Below are 21,992 nucleotides of genomic sequence, written 5' to 3' on the forward strand. Positions count from 1 at the left end.
CTCTGATTAGGTGGTACTTGAATTAAAAAAAAATTCACAGGGGGTACATTGCTGAAAAAAGGTTGAGAACCACTGACCTAGTATATACAATAATATAAACCAAGTCATTGTATTTCATTTAGGATTATTTCATAACTTCATTTAAATAAAAATATATTTTATGTCTTTTTTAGATACAGTCAATAAATAATGTGAACATGTATCATAACATGGAAATCTAAGAGAACGTGTTGTGAATGAGGATGCTTGTGGACCTGGAATTTTTTTTCTTTTTTACACATTTTTATTTTTTTTTAAAAACAGTTTTTCCAACGTATTCAATTTTAGACGCTTTCTCTTCTTAGTTATTATTTCTCCGGCTGTAGAAAAGACCCTTTCACAGGGCACAGAGGAGGCGTCAGTGCGACACAGTTCGCGTATCGGTCACGTGACCAAAACAGCTCATGATCGGTCACGTGACTTTCTAAAAGCGGTACGCGCACCGACACAGGATTTCGCTCTATGAGCTCGACGCATGCGCCGATGCATCGGTGTTCCGGACCCATCACTAGTGATGGGTTCATGAGGCGTCATGAAGCGTTTCGACACATTGCAAAACTGTATTGATACTGTGTCGATACTGTGTCACTAAATACTGACATCTGCTGGACATTAAAAATCCCTACAGGCAACCTATGGACCGACTCAACTGACACTGATTTTTTGCCCTAGTACAGGGGTCACCAACCTTTTTGAAACCAAAAACTACTTCTTGGGTACTGATTAATGCAAAGGGCTACCAGTTTGATACACACTTAAATAAATAAATATATTGTCATTTGTAAGTTACACGTACCGTAAGTGTGATTTAAACAAGAATAGCTAAATAAATACATTTATATATATAAAAAAATGGGTATTTCTGTCTGTCATTCCGTCGTACTTTTTTTTTTTTCCTTTTACGGAAGGTTTTTTGTCGAGAATAAATGATGAAAAAAACACTTAATTGAACGGCTTAAAAGAGGAGAAAACACGAAAAAAATTAAAATACAATTTTGAAACATAGTTTATCTTCAATTTCGACTCTTTAAAATTCAAAATTCAACCGACAAAAAGAGAAAAACTAGCTAATATGAATTTTTTTGAAAAAATAAAAAAAAAAATTTATGGAACATCATTAGTAATTTTTCCTGATTAAGATACATTTTAGAATTTTGATGACATGTTTTAAATTGGTTAAAATCCAATCTGCACTTTGTTAGAATATATAACAAATTGGACCAAGCTATGTTTCTAACAAAGACAAATCAGTAATTCTTCTAGATTTTCCAGAACAACATTTTTAAAAGAAATTCAAAACACTTTGAAATAAGATTTAAATTTGATTCTACAGATTTTCTAGATTTGCCAGAATATTTTTTTTGAATTTTAATCATAGTAAGTTTGAAGAAATATTTCACAAATATTCTTCGTCGAAAAAACAGAAGCTAAAATATTTATTATTCTTTACAATAAAAAGAAAAAGAAAATTACTTGAACATTGATTTAAATTGTCAGGAAAGAAGAGGAAGAAATTTAAGAGGTAAAAAGGTATATTTGTTTAAAAATCCTAAAATCATTTTTAAGGTTGTATTTTTTCTCTAAAATTGTATTTCTAAAAGTAATAAGAAGCAAAGTAAAAAATAAATGAATTTAATTAAACAAGTGAAGACCCATCCATCCATCCATTTTCTATCGCTTATTCCAAGTGAAGACCAAGTCTTAAAAATATTTTCTTGGATTTTCAAATTCTATTTGAGTTTTGTCTCTTTTAGAATTAAAAATGTCGAGCAAAGCGAGACCAGCTTGCTAGTATCCATCCATCCATCCATCCATCTTCTTCCGCTTATCCGAGGTCGGGTCGCGGGGGAAGCAGCTTAAGCAGGGAAGCCCAGACTTCCCTCTCCCCAGCCACTTCGTCCAGCTCCTCCCGGGGGATCCCGAGGCGTTCCCAGGCCAGCCGGGAGAGATAGTCTTCCCAGCGTGTCCTGGGTCTTCCCCGTGGCCTCCTACCGGTCGGACGTGCCCGAAACACCTTCCTAGGGAGGCGTTCGGGTGGCATCCTGACCAGATGCCCGAACCACCTCATCTGGCTCCTCTCGATGTGGAGGAGCAGCGGCTTTACTTTGAGCTCCCCCCGAATGACAGAGCTTCTCACCCTATCTCTAAGGGAGAGCCCCGCCACTCGGCGGAGGAAACTCCTTTCGGCCGCTTGTACCCATGATCTTGTCCTTTCGGTCATGACCCAAAGCTCATGACCATAGGTGAGGATGGGAACGTAGATCGACCGGTAAATCGAGAGCTTTGCCTTCCGGCTCAGCTCCTTCTTCACCACAACGGATCGATACAGCGTCCGCATTACTGAAGACGCCGCACCGACCCGCCTGTCGATCTCACGATCCACTCTTCCCCCACTCGTGAACAAGACTCCGAGGTACTTGAACTCCTCCACTTGGGGCAAGATCCCCTCCCCAACCCGTAGATGGCACTCCACCCTTTTCCGGGAGAGAACCATGGACTCGGACTTGGAGGTGCTGATTCCCATCCCAGTCGCTTCACACTCGGCTGCAAACCGATCCAGTGAGAGCTGAAGATCTTGGCCGGAGGAAGCCATCAGGACCACATCATCTGCAAATAGCAGTGACCTAATCCTGCAGCCACCAAACCAGATCCCCTCAACGCCCTGACTGCGCCTAGAAATTCTGTCCATAAAGGTTATGAACAGAATCGGTGACAAAGGGCAGCCTTGGCGGAGTCCAACCCTCACTGGAAACGTGTCCAACTTACTGCCGGCAATGCGGACCAAGCTCTGACACTGATTATACAGGGAGCGAACTGCCACAATAAGACAGTCCGTTACCCCATACTCCTCTGAGCACTCCCCACAGGATTTCCCGGGGTACACGGTCGAATGCCTTCTCCAAGTCCACAAAGCACATGTAGACTGGTTGGGCAAACTCCCATGCACCCTCAAGGACCCTGCCGAGAGTATAGAGCTGGTCCACAGTTCCACGACCAGGACGAAAACCACACTGTTCCTCCTGAATCCGAGGTTCGACTATCCGGCGTAGCCTCCTCTCCAGTACACCTGAATAGACCTTACCGGGAAGGCTGAGGAGTGTGATCCCACGATAGTTGGAACACACCCTCCGGTTCCCCTTCTTAAAGAGAGGAACCACCACCCCGGTCTGCCAATCCAGAGGTACCGCCCCCGATGTCCACGCGATGTTGCAGAGTCTTGTCAACCAAGACAGCCCCACAACATCCAGAGCCTTAAGGAACTCCGGGCGGATCTCATCCACCCCCGGGGCCTTGCCACCAAGGAGCTTTTTAACTACCTCGGCAACCTCAGCCCCAGAAATAGGAGAGCCCACCACAGATTCCCCAGGCCCTTCTTCCTTATAGGAAGACGTGCTGGTTGGATTGAGGAGGTCTTCGAAGTATTCCCTCCACCGATCCACAACATCCGCAGTCGAGGTCAGCAGAGCACCATCCCCACCATACACGGTGTTGACACTGCACTGCTTCCCCTTCCTGAGGCGGCGGATGGTGGTCCAGAATTGCTTCGAAGCCGTCCGGAAGTCTTTTTCCATGGCCTCCCCGAACTCCTCCCATGTCCGAGTTTTTGCCTCCGCGACCGCTGAAGCCGCACACCGCTTGGCCTGTCGGTACCTGTCTGCTGCCTCAGGAGTCCCATGAGCCAAAAGAACCCGATAGGACTCCTTCTTCAGCCTGACGGCATCCCTCACCGCCGGCGTCCACCAACGGGTTCTAGGATTACCGCCACGACAGGCACCAACTACCTTGCGGCCACAGCTCCAATCGGCCGCCTCGACAATAGAGGCGCGGAACATGGTCCACTCGGACTCAATGTCCAGCACCTCCCTCGTGACATGTTCAAAGTTCTTCCGGAGGTGGGAATTGAAACTCTCTCTGACAGGAGACTCTGCCAGGCGTTCCCAGCAAACCCTCACAATGCGTTTGGGCCTGCCAGGTCTGTCCGGCATCCTCCCCCACCATCGCAGCCAACTCACCACCAGGTGGTGATCGGTAGAAAGCTCCGCCCCTCTCTTCACCCGAGTGTTCAAAACATGAGGCCGCAAATCCGATGACACAACTACAAAGTCGATCATGGAACTGCGGCCTAGGGTGTCCTGGTGCCAAGTGCACATATGGACACCCTTATGTTTGAACATGGTGTTTGTTATCGACAATCTGTGACGAGCACAAAAGTCCAATAACAGAACACCACTCGGGTTCAGATCCGGGCGGCCATTCTTCCCAATCACACTTCTCCAGGTTTCACTGTCGCTGCCAACATGAGCGTTGAAGTCCCCCAGTAGAACGAGGGAATCACCCGGGGAAGCACTCTCCAGTACTCCCTCGAGTGAATCCAAAAAGGGTGGGTACTCTGAGCTGCTGTTTGGCGCGTAAACGCAAACAACAGTCAGGACCCGTCCCCCCACCCGAAGGCGGAGGGAAGCTACCCTCTCGTCCACCGGGTTGAACTCCAACATGCAGGCTTTGAGCCGAGGGGCAACAAGAATTGCCACCCCAGCTCGTCGCCTCTCACTGCCGGCAACGCCAGAGTGGAAGAGAGTCCAGCCCCTCTCAAGAGAAGTGGTTCCAGAGCCCTTGCTGTGCGGCGAAGTGAGTCCGACTATATCTAGCCGGAACTTCTCCACCTCACGCACTAGCTCAGGCTCCTTCCCCCCCCAGCGAAGTGACGTTCCACGTCCCAAGAGCCAGCTTATGTAGCCGAGGATCGGACCGCCAAGTGCCCTGCCCTCGGCTGCCGCCCAGCTCACATTGCACCCGACCTCTATGGCCCCTGCTATGGGTGGTGAGCCCATTGGAGGGGGGACCCACGTTGCCTCTTCGGGCTGTGCCCGGCCGGGCCCCATGGGGACACGCAAACTCCTCTACCACGGTAAGGTGGCAGCTCAGAGAGGAGCAGCTTGCTAGTAAATAAATAAAATTTAAAAAATAGAGGCAGCTCACTGGTAAGTGCTGCTCTTTGAGCTATTTTTAGAACAGGCCAGCGGGCGACTGATCTGGTCCTTACGGGCTACCTGGTGCCCGCGGGCACCGCGTTGGTGACCCCTGCCCTAGTATATACAATAATATAAACCAAGTCATTGTATTTCATTTAGGATTATTTCATATCTTCATTTAAATAAAAATATATTTTTATCTTTTTTAGATACAGTCAATAAATAATGTGAACATGTATCATAACATGGACATCTAAGAGAACGTGTTGTGGATGATTGTGGACTGGGAATTTTTTTAATTGTATTTTTTTTACACATTTTTATAAAAAAAATAAATAAAAGTTTTTCCGACGTTTTAGACCATTTCTCTTCTTAGTTATTATTTCTCCGGCTGTAGAAAAGACCCGCTCACAGGGCACAGAGGACGCGTCAGTGCGACACAGTTCGCGTATCGGTCACGTGACCAAAACAGCTCCTGATCGGTCACGTGCCTTTCTAAAAGCGGTACGCGCACCAACACAGGGTTTTGCTCTATGAGCTCGACGCATGCGCCGATGCATCGGTGTTGCCGGACCCATCACTAGCGGTAAGCTATTTATTGTAGATGTTTGTAGCTTGCTGTCTTTTTGTTCCTCGTCTTCCAGTTCCTGTTTTCCTGGCATCCTGTTTCTAGTTCCTGGTTTGTATTTTTTCCTTTATTTTATGAACATTAAATCTTGTTTTCCCGCACAATGCCTTCCACCTTCTCTGCATCTTGGGGTTCGTATCCAACAAACTCTGACATAATAATCCAGCCTAATTCAAACCTCGCAGACCTATCCATGGCGGAGAGGCTTAACAAGGCTTTGGAATTAATGGCTAAATTAAAGAAAAGTTCGGCCTCATTCCAAGCCCTCTCCCACCCACCCCTGTCGTCTGTGGGCCTATCTGGTGACGTCTGGGATTCGTCCCCTGAGGGGGGGGGGGGCTATGAGTAGCTGTGCAGCTGGGGAGGCACAGCTACTTCCCACCCCAGTGGGTCTGAAACAGACGGCGCCACCATGCAGTCCGGTGGGTCTGAAACAGACGGCGCCACCATGCAGTCCGGTGGGTCTGAAACAGACGGCGCCACCATGCAGTCCGGTGGGTCTGAAACAGACGGCGCCACCATGCAGTCCGGTGGGTCTGAAACAGACGGCGCCACCATCCTCTCCGTGTGGGCCTACAACCTACGGCACCACCATCCTCTCCGGTGGGCCAGCAGCAGAGGGCGCCACCATCCTCGTCTCCGGTGGGCCAGCAGCAGAGGGCGCCACCATCCTCGTCTCCGGTGGGCCAGCAGCAGAGGGCGCCACCATCCTCGTCTCCGGTGGGCCAGCAGCAGAGGGCGCCACCATCCTCGTCTCCGGTGGGCCAGCAGCAGAGGGCGCCACCATCCTCGTCTCCGGTGGGCCAGCAGCAGAGGGCGCCACCATCCTCTCCAGTGGGTCCTTCCACGCCGGCGGACGAGCCACCTCGACAATTGCGGCGGCGTTCAACTCGCCGTCGCCACCTGACTCTTCCCCGCTGGTTGCGGGGACACTTGGCCTGGCGGCCCACCTCCTTGTCCTCCCTATACCCTCCTGTGACTTTGGACTGTTTGTTTTGGGGGGTCTGTTTTCTAGAACGTCTGGTATCCGTTATGGGAAGGGGGGGCTACTGTCAGACAAACGCAGAAGAAACACTAACATGACCAAACTGTCAGGGACAAGCCTGTTTCCTGTCAGCGTTCTTATTTTGGTTATTTCCTGATTATCTCCCTGAGTGCTTTGTCCCATCAGCTGTAGCTGATTGGCACCTGTCCACACCTGGTGTCAATCAGCCAGCTGCTATTTATACCTGCCCTGCCCTCCAGTCACTGCTGGATTATTGTCGCTTCTACCTGTTGATTGTCAATGTCATTCCTACTTGTCGATGCCAGTGTAGCGGTAAGCTATTTATTGTAGATGTTTGTAGCTTGCTGTCTTTTTGTTCCTCGTCTTCCAGTTCCTGGCATCCTGTTCCTAGTTCCTGGTTTGTGTTTTTTCCTTTATTTTATGAACATTAAATCTTGTTTTCCCGCACAATGCCTTCCACCTTCTCTGCATCTTGGGGTTCGTATCCAACAAACTCTGACATAATAATCCAGCCTAATTCGAACCTCGCAGAGATATCCATGGCGGAGAGGCTTAACAAGGCTTTGGAATTAATGGCTAAATTAAAGAAAAGTTCGGTCTCATTCCAAGCCCTCTCCCACCCACCCCTGTCGTCTGTGGGCCTATCTGGTGACGTCTGGGATCCGTCCCCTGAGGGGGGGCTATGAGTAGCTGTGCAGCTGGGGAGGCACAGCTACTTCCCACCCCAGTGGGTCTGAAACAGACGGCGCCACCATGCAGTCCGGTGGGTCTGAAACAGACGGCGCCACCATGCAGTCCGGTGGGCCGGCAGGCGCCACCATGCACTCCGGTGGGCCTACAACCTACGTCACCATCCTCGTCTCCGGTGGGCCAGCAGCAGAGGGCGCCACCATCCTCGTCTCTGGTGGGCCAGCAGCAGAGGGCGCCACCATCCTCGTCTCCGGTGGGCCAGCAGCAGAGGGCGCCACCATCCTAGTCTCCGGTGGGCCAGCAGCAGAGGGCGCCACCATCCTCGTCTCCGGTGGGCCAGCAGCAGAGGGCGCCACCATCCTCGTCTTCGGTGGGCCAGCAGCAGAGGGCGCCACCATCCTCTCCAGTGGGTCCTCCCACGCCGGCGGACGAGCCGCCTCGACAATTGCGGCGGCGTTCAACTCGCCGTCGCCACATGACTCTTCCCCGCTGGTTGCGGGGACACTTGGCCTGGCGGCCCACCTCCTTGTCCTCCCTATACCCTCCCGTGACTTTGGACTGTTTGTTTTGGGGGGTCTGTTTTCTAGAACGTCTGGTATCCGTTATGGGAAGGGGGGGCTACTGTCAGGCTTGTCCCTGACAGTTTGGTCATGTTAGTTTTTCTTCTGCGTTTGTCTGTTTCCTGTCAGCGTTCTTATTTTGGTTATTTCCTGATTATCTCCCTGAGTGCTTTGTCCCATCAGCTATAGCTGATTGGCACCTGGCCACACCTGGTGTCAATCAGCCAGCTGCTATTTATACCTGCCCTGCCCTCCAGTCACTGCTGGATTATTGTCGCTTCTACCTGTTGATTGTCAATGTCATTCCTACTTGTCGATGCCAGTGTAGCTGTAAGCGGTAGCGGTAAGCTATTGTGGATGTTTGTAGCTTGCTGTCTTTTTGTTCCTCGTCTTCCAGTTCCTGTTTTCCTGGCATCCTGTTTCCTGTTCCTAGTTCCTGGTTTGTGTTTTTTCCTTTATTTTATGAACATTAAATCTTGTTTTCCCGCACAATGCCTTCCACCTTCTCTGCATCTTGGGGTTCGTATCCAACACAAACCGACATTTTACTTGCGAAAAAAAAAATTCTTGCAAAAACAAGTAGTTTGTACTTCCGAAATATTTTTTGCTTGCAGAAACGTTTTTGTTTTTTAATTTGCGGGGAAAAAAATTAATTGTAGACTTTTTTTTTTTTTTTTTTTTTTTACTTGCAAAAATGTTTTTTACCTGTAGAAAATAGTTTTTCTTTAGTTGTAGAAAATAGTTTTTTTTTACTTGCAGAACATTTTTTTTATACTACCAAATCTTTTTTTTTTTATTATTTTTTGCAAATTGTTTTTTTTGATTGAAAACATTTTTACTTGCAAAAACATTTGTTTAATTTGAATTAAATAAAAATGAAAAATGAGTAAAAACATGTTTGTGGGGTTTCGGTAGTAATTTCCCTCTATTTGTTACATTGTTGTGATGTGTTTGTTTGGTTCATGTTTGTCATGATGTCGTTTGTCAGGAAATTGGCTGTTATAGCGTTGTTGTGGCGATGTTGTATGACGCACATGTGTACGTGTTGACACTTGTGTTCGAAAGGAACTTTGGTGATTGAATGTGACATGAAAACAGGAAGGAACTATAAGTGAGCGGTCAGCAGGCGGGGTTAAAAAGTTGACGGACACGTTGGAGAAACAGGAAGTAGGGATAAGCGCAAAAGAAAACTATCACTGCGAGCTTGTAGGTTGGACGCCAGGTCGGCCAATAGAGAGGGGATGGAGTCTCATGTACCATCAGGAGTTCCTGTTGGCGAGGGCGGAGTCACTACATCTCATCTGCGTGCGGCGACTTGGTGATGCGGTGACTTGGCGTCTCGATGGAAGCGTTTCCCGATTGAACGCTCAGCGGGACCACACGGTCAAGGTTCTGTTCAGGGTCGTTGACCTCCGCTCCTGATTGGCCCGACGGGTCAGGCGGAACCGAGGAATCCGGAGCGACCGGCTCGTCTGGTTTTGGCGTTGAGGAATCAACGTCAGTCAGGATGTTTCTGGAAAGCACTGCAAGGAGGTCTAGTTAGACGCAGCTGAGGTACCGAGACAGGAAGTGGCCTCACCTCCGGAGGGCCGGTAGTCGTCATCTGCAAACGAGCGGCGGCTGATTGGACTCAAACTTGGCAGCAGGATCAGACTTAGCGACACGAAGATGATCTGAGCACACAAACACACGGATGTCACACACACAGACAAGGACACACACACACACACACACACACATTTTGTATTTACGTATCACCTTCTTGAGACCTCCGAAAAAGGCCTACCTCTTTAGGACCACCCTTTCTAGATATATCGAGATTTGTATTAACAACATTAATAATACATACTATGCAAATATAACAAAGCTTGTTGTGAAAAATGAGTTGGAATTTCACAAGAAAAAGGTAGAATTTTGGAAGTCAACATTTTACAAGAAAAACTGAACATTTGTGCAATACTATGATAAAAGTTGGAATTTTACTCAATAACAATCGCAATTTTACGAGAAAAGCTAAAAATAAAAAAAAAGTAATTTTACATTAAAAGGTAATAATTTTACAAGAAAATATTGCAATATTACAGAAACAGAAAGAATATGAGAAACTGTTCCCAATTTTATCAGAAAAATGTTGACACATTGTGAGAAAAAGCCTGCTTTTAGTTAATTTATTTTTGGGGGAATTTTTTGTTTGTAATTGGTTTTTAATCTTCATTATTTACTTCAAGTTATTACAGTATGTCTCTATATACATATATATTTAATTTTTTTAATTAATTTTGGCCAGAGGGGGCGCATATCAATTTCTTACACACACTTATTTCATATGTTGACCAGAGGGGGAGCACTTTTAAAACCGACACACAGTCAATTTGAAAAATCCCTCCTTTTTGGGACCACCCTCATTTTGATATATTTCACGCAAATGAGACATTCTCTATTCGATGCAATGGCTTTCCGTATTGGGACCATGATTTATGTCCTAACTTGTTCACCGGTCCTCATATGGAAGCTACTTTTCCTTGTTGATGTCTCAAGAAGGGTAGAAATACAAGAACACACACACACACACACACACACACAGGTGCACACGCACTAGTAAGCAGGTGGTGGTCTGCGCTGCCTTGCTCGCGGTCTGTTTGATCAGAGACTTGAGATGGCGCAGCTGACTCAGCAGAGACCTGAACACACGTACACTTTGTTACACGCCGTCTGTGTGCACACGCTCCAGTGTCTGCTGCTTACATGTTGTGTTTCTCCAACTGCTCCGCCTTCTTCTGCAGCTCCTTGTTCTGAGCTGTGCACACTGCTGCCCTGCGCGCGCGCGCACGTACACACACACACACACACACACACACACGCACACACACACACACACACACACACACACACACACATACACGCACACACAAAATAAATAATAAAAAACAAGTCAGAGATCCTCCATGTTAGCGTTTTTCAACCTTTTTTTAGCCGAGGCACATTTCTGTTATTGAAAAAACCCCGAGATCCTAAGAAAATGTTCAAAACTGAAACTTAGTAGCGCATATTGACAATATAGAGTCGTTCTCGTCAAATTACTGATACAATTGTTCGATATGAATTCAAACCACAACCATCCATGCATCACTAACTGTATGGTCTTAAAGTAGGCCCACAAAGCAATTTGCTACCTGCTGCCACCTATTGGTATGGAAGGGTGTTACATGGTTACTCTGCCCATCTCGAGCCGGCACATTTAATTAACAACAGCACATTAATTACAGATTTTATTGATTTGAAAAAAACATTTTTTCAGACCAATTAGGTGAAATTGCATTATTTTCCACGGCCACACCAGACAATATCTCACAGCACACACAGTGGTTGAAAAACATTGCTCTATGTGACAGGAAGACTCTGCCCTGTTTAAGGATCTACTCCCCACTGAGGGCCGTACACTGAAAATTTAAAGCATGCGGGAGCCATTTTGATATATATATATACATGTGTATATATACATACATACAGTACATACATACACATATACAAACATATACATACATATATACAGATAAATATATATATATACATACAAACATACTGTACATATACACATACATATATACGTCCTTTTTTTCCATTATTCAACGCTTAAATGTCTAGATCAATTAGGCCCAAAGTGGGGCCTGCGGGCCAAATTTGGCAGGCCGTGTCATTTCGTTTGGCCCACTAAAGGGTGGCTACCAAATGTAATACATACGACCTGAAAAATCATTAATGGCAGGTCCGCAATACTACGATGTAAAAAAAAAAAAAAAAGGCAATAGATTTTAATCTTAAAAACCTGGCAGCTCAGTCGCCAAATATTTACCGTAAAATCATCGTAAGTACCATTTTTACATTTACAGTAATGCACTGTATAAACAGGGAATGTCAATTTTACGACTAAAAAAAACCAGTAGCAGATCAGTCGGCAGAATTTTGCGGTAAAAATAACAGTGGTACGGTTTTTCAATTTATAGTAATGTACTGTAACAAAATGGCCATATATTTCACGGTAAAAACTGGCAGCTCAGTCACCAGGTTTTTAACGTAAAAACAACAGTGGTACAGTTTTTTATTTTGCAGTATTTTGGTGTAATAAAACACCCCAAATTTCATTATACAAATCTAGTGACTGAACTGCCAGTTCGTTAGTTTTTTATCGTAAAATCTTTAGAATTAGTTTTTTTGCTCTATGGTAAGGTTATGACTTTTCACTTTAAAGAAAAGGACCATCTTGGTCGCCATGCTCCGCCCACGCCATATTATGAAATCCTTAACGTTTCGTATTTTAGCATCCCCCACCTGTGTAATCTGTCTGGGTAAAGTTTCAAAGCGATCGGATGAAACAGCTAGGAGGAGCTGGTTGCAGAACAACACCTGGAAATGGCAAACATCTGCAGAAAAGGAACTTTTTGAATGTTTTGAAGTTAAAAATGTACATAAAAAAAGCAGAGTTGCATGTTAACTGAATAAAATGTATATTTATATATGGTGCTATGAGGCTAAATTTTGTTGCATGCTAAAAATCACTATTTGGCCCGCGGACCATTGGCACATTTTCAATGATGGCCCTTGGAGGCAAAAAGTTTGGGCACCTCTGCTCTAGATCAACTTCAGGTCTATCTGTCGATATGAAGTAAAATAAAAATGTTTAGGTTTTACACCATTTTTGTCAAGGAGAACCCAGTTTCTTAATGGCAAAAACACAAATTATCCAATATTTTACCTAAAATATGAAATATTTAATGTGAAGTCCTGTAATTGGAGTCTTAAAATGTACATAAAAATAATTACTCTTCGGGATCCAAAAGGGCCCCACTCATAAAAGTGTTAAACATAAATCATACCTTTTTATGGCAAAAACACAAAATATGGAATATTTTATGTGAATAATTCATAACACCATATTAACACCATATTCATAACACCATCATTATTATTTAATGACAGTTATTAAAACAAATCTCAATATAGTTCTTGGGGATCCAAAAGGGCATCACTCATAAAAGTGCCAAAAATAAATTATAAATTTTATTTGAGTGACATCACATTTACGTATGTGATAAACCCACGTTTTTATGGCAAAAACACAAACTATGCAATATTTGATTTGAAGTACTGTATTTAGAGACCTAAAATGTCAATATTTCATACCACCACTGATTTTAATTCATTATTATTTTTGAGTAATAACAGTTATTTTAAAAAATCCCCACTAGAATTATTGGAGATCCAAAAGGGCCCCACCCATAAAAGTGTTCAAATGTGTTTTGTGATATCACGTTTTTGTGACAAAACCCTGTTTTTTATGGCAAAAACACAAAATATGAAATAGCAAATGTGAAGTGCTGTAATTGGAGCTTTAGAAATGTGAGTAATTCATAACCACATTGATTCACAATAACAATTCATTGTTATTTTTTAGCAATGACAGTTATTTAAAAAATCCCACTAAAATTATTGGGGACCCAAAAGGGACCCACTCATAACAGGGTTAAATATAAATCTTTTTTTTTTGTGACATCACGTCTTCGTGAAAAAACACAAAATATGCAGTATTTTACCAAATATATGGAATATTTGATGTGAAGTACTGTAATTGGAGCTTTAAAAATGTCAATAATTCCTAACACCATTTAATTGAATTCATAATTATGTTTGAGCAATGACGGTCACTAAAACAAATCCCACTAAAATGCTTAGGTATCCAAAAGGGCATAGTGTTGAAAATAAATTATAACCTTTTTGTGACAAAACCCTTTTTCTTTGTGGCAAAAACACAAAATATGCAATACTTTACCCAAACTATAGAATATTTAATGTGAAGTACTGTAACTGGAGCCTTAAAAATGTCTATAATTCATAACACAGCTGATTTTAATTCATTATTATTTTTGAGTAATGACAGTTATTAAAAAAAGTTCAATTAAAATTCTTGGGGATCCAAAAGGGCCCCACTTATAAAAGTGTTTTAAAAAACTTGTGATGTCACATTGTTGTGACAAAAACATTCTTTATGGCAAAAACACAAAAAATGCAGTGGTTTACCCAAAATATGGAATATTTAATGTGAATTACTGTAATTGGAGCCTTAAAATGTCAAAAATTCATAACATAGATTTTAATTTATTACTATTTTTGAGCAATGACAGTTATTAAAAAAATCGCACTAAAATTCTTGGGCATTCCAAAAGGGCCTCACTCATTTTATATATATATATATATATATATATATATATATATATATATATATATATATATATATATATATATATATATATATAATCATATATATATATATATATATATTTTTTTTTTTTTTGTGACAAAATCCTGTTTCTTTATGGCAAAACCCCAAAAAATGCAGTATTTTCCCCAAAATATGGAATATTTAATGTGAAGTACTGTAATTGGAGCCTTAAAAATGTAAATAATTCATAACAACATTGGATTTAATTCATTATTATTTTTGAACAATGACAGTTATTTAAAAAGTCCTACCAAAATTATTGGGGATCCAAAAGGGCCCCTTTCATAAAAGTGTTGAAAATAAGTCATATTTTTTTGTGTGTAAACAAAGAATGTGATTGGTTGACATGGGGGAGAGGCACACCTGTTCTCCAGGCTGTCGATGTACTCCTTCCTGCGGCGGCGGCTGTCCTGCGCAGACTGCTTGTTGCGGATTTTCCTGCGAACTTTCTTCAGGATTCGTTCCTCGGCCTGCCAGCGAGGTGAAAGGTCACTGGGGGGAGTAAGCGACGCGGCAAGATGTCGGCCGGCAGTCTGACCTTGGTGAGAGGAAGCTGGCTGGGCAAGGACACGCCCTCCTGACTCAGCAACTTCTGTTCCTCCTCTGTCAGCTGCAACTCCCAGCCGGACTGAAAGCACACGTGTCATACGCGACACACAAAAGTCCCTGGCTGGTCACTCTTACCAAGTCCACGGTGGGCTGGCCATTGGCGCCGGAGACAGGTGGCATCTCACCAACAACGCACGCGTCGGGCCTGAGAGCCTGCGAGCTCCATAAGTCTGCAAAGACATTTAGATCATGCACGCGAGAACCATTTTGATATTTTTCATTTTCAAAACTAATGCAATATATACATGTTTTAAACTCTGGGTTTCAGTCATACAATTTTTTTTTTAATAAATCATATATATATATATTTTATATTCAACGCCTACATCTCTAGATCAACTTCAGGTCTATCTGTTGATATAAAGTTTTTTTGTTTTTTTAAATTTACATTTTTCAGCACCCCCACGACCCCAAAAGGGACAAGCGGTAGAAAATGGATGGATGGATGGATGGATGGATGACCTTTTTGTCAAAATCCTGTTTTTATGACAAAAACACAAAATATACAACATTTTTCCCAAAAATATTTTCAAAGTGGAATATTTGATGTGAAGTAATTTGATCCCTAAAAATGTCAATAATTCTTAGCAACATTGGTTTTTAAATCATTATTATTTTGAGCAATGACAGTTATTAAAAACATCACACTAAACTTATTGGAGATCCAAAAGGACCACACTCAAAAAAAGTGTATAAAAAATGTTGTGACATAACGTTTTTGTGACAAAACCCTGTTTATCTTATAGCAAAAACACAAAATATGCAAAATTTTATCCCAAAATATGGAATATTTAACGTGAAGTACTGTAATTTGAGCCTTAAAAACGTCAATAATTCATAACAACATTGATTCATTAATATTTTTGAGCAATGACAGTTTAAAAAAAAATCCCACTGAAATTTTTTTGGATACAAAAGAGCCCCATTCAAAAAAGTGTTAAACATTTTTGTGACAAAACCCTATTTTTTTCTAATGGCAAAAACACAAAACATGCAATATTTTACCCATAATTTAGGTGAAGTACTAGAATTTGAGTCTTAAAAAATGTCAATAACGCATAACATTGATTTTAATTCATTATTATTTTTGAGCAATGGCAGTTATTTTAAAAAATTGTGACATCACGTTTTTGTGACAAAACCCTGTTTTTTTATGGCAAAAACACAAAATATAAAATATTTGATGTGAAGTACTGTAACTGTAGCCTTAAATAGGTCAATCATTCATATCGCCATTGATTTAAATTAATTATTAGTTTAGAGCAATGACACTTTATTTTATTTTTTATTTTTTTTACATTCAACGCTTAAAGGAGCCATATGTGAGAGTTTTGTGTCAAATCATCATTAAATAGCCCTGATATGTCAAAAGGCATTAATAAATAATGTTTTTTTCGAATACCTCTATAACTGATAACAGCAGTCCAGTCGGGATATGCTCATTTCAAAATTAGATTAACAGCCCCGAAATATTGTTTTTGTTTTCATTTCGATGCCCCGCCCTCTACCGTTTGACCATTTAGAAAGTACGTGAGTGTGTCACATCCAGGTTGCCAGTTACGCACTGCCACCTTCGTCTACCTACTGCCACTGGTAAAGTTACTAAATATATCTAAAAAGCCTCGTTACGATTCTCAACTTATTCATGACAAAGCCAGGAACAAATCAAGGATTTGTATCGGTGATGCCTTTGAAAGATGGAGACGATTGAAGGCGGAAAATATTTGTTCATCAAACGCCAAATTTGCTAATTTCCTCCTTGATAGGTAAATAAGGCATTTACATTTTCTTATTTCTTGTACTGAATGGAAATTGACATTTCATATGTAAACTATATTGTCCAATACAGTCTCGGATCGTGTCTAACAAAGAGAGTATGTTCGTGCAACGATTGCTTAGCATGCTATATATAGCCTATATGTCAATGACACATCGACATATAGGCTAACAGGGGAAATATATATGCCTGTTAGCCTGTATGTCGATGTGCCCTCTAACTGACAGGGCAAAATATGATTTCGACAAATAAAACCTATGTGGATATGGGTAGTGTCAGTGTCTATTTCGTTCTCAATATGCTGATACGCTGAGAAATTGGGTTCCAACATTAGCACGGCTGTCATGGCAATGTGAAACCAATGAAGACAGCCAAATCACATGATAAAATAAATTCTCATTCGTGTTTGCATATTGTGGACTACATGTACCAAGTTATATGGCAATCTGAAATGTTTGAAACAGTAGCCTATAGGCATACCTTGGTAAAATGTCTCCTCTCTAGTTTTAGGCGTACATTAGGCTGCTAAGCATGCTCTACTTATTTTCACCAGTACAACCAATCCTAGCGTTGGTTGTAGTTCGTTTTAGTCTTTGTTTTCTGATAGTACTAACAATAACCATATGATTGCCCTTTGTTGTGATATTGTACGCAGGCATGACATAGTTCTACCTGAAAATAGCCAAAGTTCTGTGTAAAATGTGTTAGTTAGAAATGTGTTATTGATAAAACACTTGTCTATTCAGCTATTATGGTCCCAGCACCTCAACCCCAAGTAAGAGGCAGTGGAAGTTTGAAGTTCCTTGGAGTAGCCCAGTCGATTGAGCTGGATTCGGCTTCGTATCTGGCAACCTCAGTCAGGGAGAGGGGGAGGGGACTACAGAATTTTGACCGTGATTGCAGTACCATTTCTGGCCAGATTCCTACATATGGCTCCTTTAAATCTCTATATCAGCTTCAGATCATATATAGTATAATTAGTTTACTATATTTATAATAATAATTAATCTAATAATTAGTATATTAAAAAAATATATTTTTTATGTTATTTTTGTTTTTATGTGTTTTTTATTTGCCAAACACACAAACTTTGCAATATTTTCCTCAAAAAATATTATAAAGTGTAATTTCTGAACTTTTTCTCCTTACATTTCACCTGTTTGCTCTTTTATTTCACTTTTTTATGTTTTTTTTTTTTTTGTAATATTTTTAAAATGAACCTTTAAAACATTAGCTGCGGGCCCCAAACGGCCACACTTTGGACACCCCTGATTTACTCAGCAGGGGGGCGCCGCAGAGAAACAGTGACACGTCGTCATCCTCACCCAGCTCGATGGAGACGACGTCCGCGCTCGCCCGCTCCGGCTCGTTCAGGTCATACACCACCCGGTAGACACAGGGCTGGGTCAGCGTCACCGTGGCAACGGGACTTCGGCCCGCGGGATCCTCACAAACGCCGCTGTCGCTGTCTGAGGATGGACCGCCACCAAACACATGGTTGGGGTTCACAGCCTGGAGGACATCCTCTGATTCGCTGTCGTCCAGAACCTGAGTCAGAGGGGGCGGAGACTAAATACATAGATAGCAGCTGGCGAGGATTTGATGCACTTCAGCTTTTGAGTGCATAAGTGTACACTCTCCCCAAACTTATCCCATATGTTTGTGCTGCAAAATTGTCACCTTCACACAGGTCAATAAGTGTACTGACACTAGGGTTGTACGGTATACCGGTATTAGTATAGTACCGCGATACTAATGAATCATATACGTTACTATACCGCCTCTGAAAAGTACAGATCCGCCAGCCCACCCCCTAGTCCGGGGGTCGGCAACATGCGGCTCTAGAGCCGCCCTAGTGGCTCTCTGGAGCTTTTTCAAAAATGTATGAAAAATGGAAAAAGATGAGGGGAAAAAAATATATTTTTTGTGTTACTATGGTTTCTGTAGGAGGACAAACATGACACAAACCTCCCTAATTGTTATAAAGCACACTGTTTATATTAAACATGCTTCACTGGTTCGAGTATTTGGCGAGTGCCGTTTTGTCCTACTAATTTTGGCGGTCCTTGAACTCACCATAGTTTGTTTACATGTACAACTTTCTCTGACTTTCTAGGACATGTTTTATGCCACTCTTTTTCTGTCTCATTTTGTCCACCAAACTTTTAATGTTGTGCGTGAATGCACAAAGGTGAGTTGTGTTGATGTTATTGACTTGTGTGGAGTGCTAATCGGACATATTTTGTCACTGCATGACTGCAAGCTAATCGATGCTAACATGCTATTTAGGCTAGCTATATGTACATATTAGAGATGCGCGGTTTGCGGGCACAACCGCGGAGTCCGCGGATTATCCGCGGATCGGGCGGATGAAATTTAAAAAAATTAGATTTTATCCGCGGGTCGGGTCGGGTCGGGTCGGGCGGTTGAAATAAAAAAAAAAGAAGATTTTAAATAGATTCAGGCGGGTGGCAGTTAAACCAATTCGGAAATATATATACATAGTTAAATGTTGTTACCCACATACGAAAAATGAGCAGGCACCTGCTGCATATGCCACAACAGAAGAAAAAAAAAAAAAGACATGGACACTTTTACGGAGCGGAGAAGGCCCCCGACGCCTCGCCGGGGGAAGGGGCCTCGGGCCCCACCGGGAGCCGTAGCTGAGGCGATCCGCGAGAAGGGCCCGACGCACGTCCAGGGTCACCACCGCGCCCACCGCACCGACACCCCGCCTCGTCCGCCTTCGCCGCGGCCGGCGTCACGCGCAGCAGGTAAGCAGCTTACCTGCCCGCCACCCCCGTGGCCGGGGGCTCGTAACAGGGGTCACTCCGCGCGCTCCGCCCGCGCAGCTTACCTGCCCGCCACCCCTGTTGCCGGGGGCGCGTAACAGGGGTCACTCCGCGTGCAGTGCGCTCACGAAAGGGGTGGGGCTCACCCTGGTTGATATAGACAGCAGCTAGGACGGTGGCCATGGAAGTCGGAACCCGCTAAGGAGTGTGTAACAACCCACCTGCCGAATCAACTAGCCCTGAAAATGGATGGCGCTGGAGCGTTGGGCCCATACCCGGCCGTCGCCGGCAGCGAGACGCGCTTGGAAATGCGCTCAGCGCGGCTCCCATATGATTGCGCACTGGTGTGCGTCTGGGTCGTGACAGCGTGGCACGCGAATGTCTGTGCTGCATTGGATCAGTCTCCTTTCTTTAACAGGCAAAAGCTTTATAACCTCACTAATGCCTTGCATCGTCTATATTAGATATATAACAACGGGCAGGTGCGGGCGGATGGCGGGCGGGTGCGGTTCTGATCAAATGTTACATCGGGTGGATGGCGGATGGTTGACGACTTTCTGATGCGGTTGCGGATGAAATAATTGCCTAGCCGCGCATCTCTAGTACATATTGCATCATTATGCCTCATTTGTAGGTATATTTGAGGTCATTTAGTTTCCTTTAAGTCCTCTTAATTCAATTTATATCTCATGACACACTATCTGTATGTAATATGGCTTTAAATTTTTTGCGGCTCCAGACAGATTTGTTTTTGTATTTTTGGTCCAATATGGCTCCTTCAACATTTTGGGTTGTTGACCCCTGCCCTAGTCGATACTACTATGATTACGTTGATATTTTTTGGCATCACAACATCTTCTTTCATATAAAAAAAATTTATATTATGTTTATAACCTCAGGAAATATGTCCCAGGACACATGAGGACTTTGAATATGACCAATGTATGATCCTGTAACTACTTGGTATCGGACTCCATCCGTCCATCCATCCATTTTGTACCGCTTGTCCCTTTAGAGGTCGCGGGAGGTCGCTGGAGCCTATCTCAGCTGCATTCGGGCGGAAGGTCGGGTACACCCTGGACAAGTGGTATCGGATTGATACCCAAATTCGTGGTATCATCCAAAACTAATGTAAAGTATCAAACAACAGAAGAATAAGTAATTATTACATTTTAACAGAAGTGTAGATAGAACATGTTAAAACAGAAATTAAGCTGACATTAACAAGAAATGAACAAGTAGATTAATAATTCATTTCCTACCACTTGTCCTGAATCATTTTGACAAAATAATAGAATGATAAATGACACAATATGTTACTGCATATGTCAGCAGCTAAATTAGGAGCCTTTGTTTGCTTACTTACTAATAAAAAACAAGTTGTCTTGTATGTTCACTATTTTATTTAAGGACAAACTTGCAATAAAAAACATATGTTTAATGTACCCTAAGATTTTTTGTTAAAATAAAGCCGATAATGCAACTTTTTGTGATCCCCTTTATTTAGAAAAGTATCAAAATAATTTTGGTACCGGTACCAAAATATTGGTATCGGGACAACACTGACACACATTATAATTGTTTTAGGCAAATCAACACTCTGTACCACGTGACCAGACAGGGTGACACTCACAAGGCATGATGGGACATGCACTTCCTGCTGCCAATCCTGTGCCGTCGTGTCGCCATGGTTACATTGCTGTCTGTTTTCTGCATCCATGACCTGCGGGAAGGGGGTTGGGGGGAGGTCAAAGGTCAAATACACAAATATAATACACATTTGTGTAAAAACACACATGACTTGCAGTTAAATGTCTTGCTAATGTGCGCTTCAGGTGCGACAACATGGTCGCCACACAAAACAAACAAGAAAGGAGGACATCCTGCTCCACAAGAACAAACATTAACATTCTTCCTTTCATAGCAACACTCATTTTATTTCAGTGACTCAAACATTTGAAATAAGTAGCAAGTACACCAACCAAAAAAATTACATTCATTTAACATGAAAAAAAAAACAGACTAAAGTGACTCACGCTTGTGACGTTCACACTTCACCGGCTGGGCTTCGTCATGACAAAGTGATTTTTTTTATCCCTCTTCTTTTTCTTTGAGTTTAAAAGTGTTACTTTTTTCTCCCAAAAACTGAAGAACGAGAAAAGTTCCGAACTTGTCTTGGTCGCGAAGTCCAATTGACTTCCGCCTTCGTCTGCTTCGTTTTTGCTGCGGGCACCGCGTCTGTCGCCCCCGTGCGGTTTTTTGGAAGAATTGCAACTCAACTAACAAAACTTAAAAGGGCCAAAGAGCAAATGTGTTGTTTGTCTTTCTGAGACGAAATTCTTGCAAAACTGGAGGTCATGGAGCAAATAGATTTTCTGAGCATTCCTGAAAAATCGCTCCTTTTTATTTTTTTATTTAAAAAAACCTCCTCCAAACATACTTGCTTTTAGAAACTATTTAAGTTCAAACTAATGTTAAAGTACCAATGATTGTCACACACACACACTAGGTGTGGCGAAATTATTCTCTGCATTTGACCCATCACCTTTGATCGCCCCCTGGGAGGTGAGGGGAGCAGTGGGCAGCAGTGGTGGGAATCATTTTTGGTGATTTAACCCCCAATTCCAACCCTTAATGCTGA

General features: G+C 42.9%; 1 protein-coding gene across 1 annotated transcript; it reads right to left on the reverse strand.

Annotated features, from left to right (window-relative positions):
* Positions 1 to 8,592: 8,592 nt before the first annotated feature.
* Positions 8,593 to 21,555, reverse strand: LOC133621386 (cyclic AMP-responsive element-binding protein 3-like protein 4). Its single transcript, XM_061983428.2, has 10 exons — positions 21,388 to 21,555; positions 20,985 to 21,074; positions 17,885 to 18,107; positions 14,858 to 14,952; positions 14,712 to 14,801; positions 14,537 to 14,643; positions 10,642 to 10,710; positions 10,493 to 10,577; positions 9,476 to 9,569; positions 8,593 to 9,419 (listed from the first exon to the last, which is right to left on the reverse strand). Exons 2-10 carry the CDS (start codon positions 21,069 to 21,071, stop codon positions 9,187 to 9,189), a joined length of 1,083 nt encoding a protein of 360 aa, XP_061839412.1. The 5' UTR covers positions 21,072 to 21,074; positions 21,388 to 21,555; the 3' UTR covers positions 8,593 to 9,186.
* Between the last annotated feature and the right edge of the window lie 437 nt (positions 21,556 to 21,992).

The sequence above is a fragment of the Nerophis lumbriciformis genome, linkage group LG21 (assembly GCF_033978685.3).
Source record: "Nerophis lumbriciformis linkage group LG21, RoL_Nlum_v2.1, whole genome shotgun sequence".
NCBI classification, from domain to species: domain Eukaryota; kingdom Metazoa; phylum Chordata; class Actinopteri; order Syngnathiformes; family Syngnathidae; genus Nerophis; species Nerophis lumbriciformis.

Bases quoted from the DNA above. Each gene is read 5' to 3' on its own strand.
- LOC133621386 (XM_061983428.2), bottom strand. From the start codon at position 21,071: ATGGATGCAGAAAACAGACAGCAATGTAACCATGGCGACACGACGGCA. The intron at 14,953-17,884 runs GTGAGGATGACG...ATGTCTTTGCAG, and splicing joins CGTCGTCTCCATCGAGCTGG to ACTTATGGAGCTCGCAGGCT. The intron at 9,420-9,475 runs GTGAGGCCACTT...ACCTCCTTGCAG, and splicing joins CGACTACCGGCCCTCCGGAG to TGCTTTCCAGAAACATCCTG.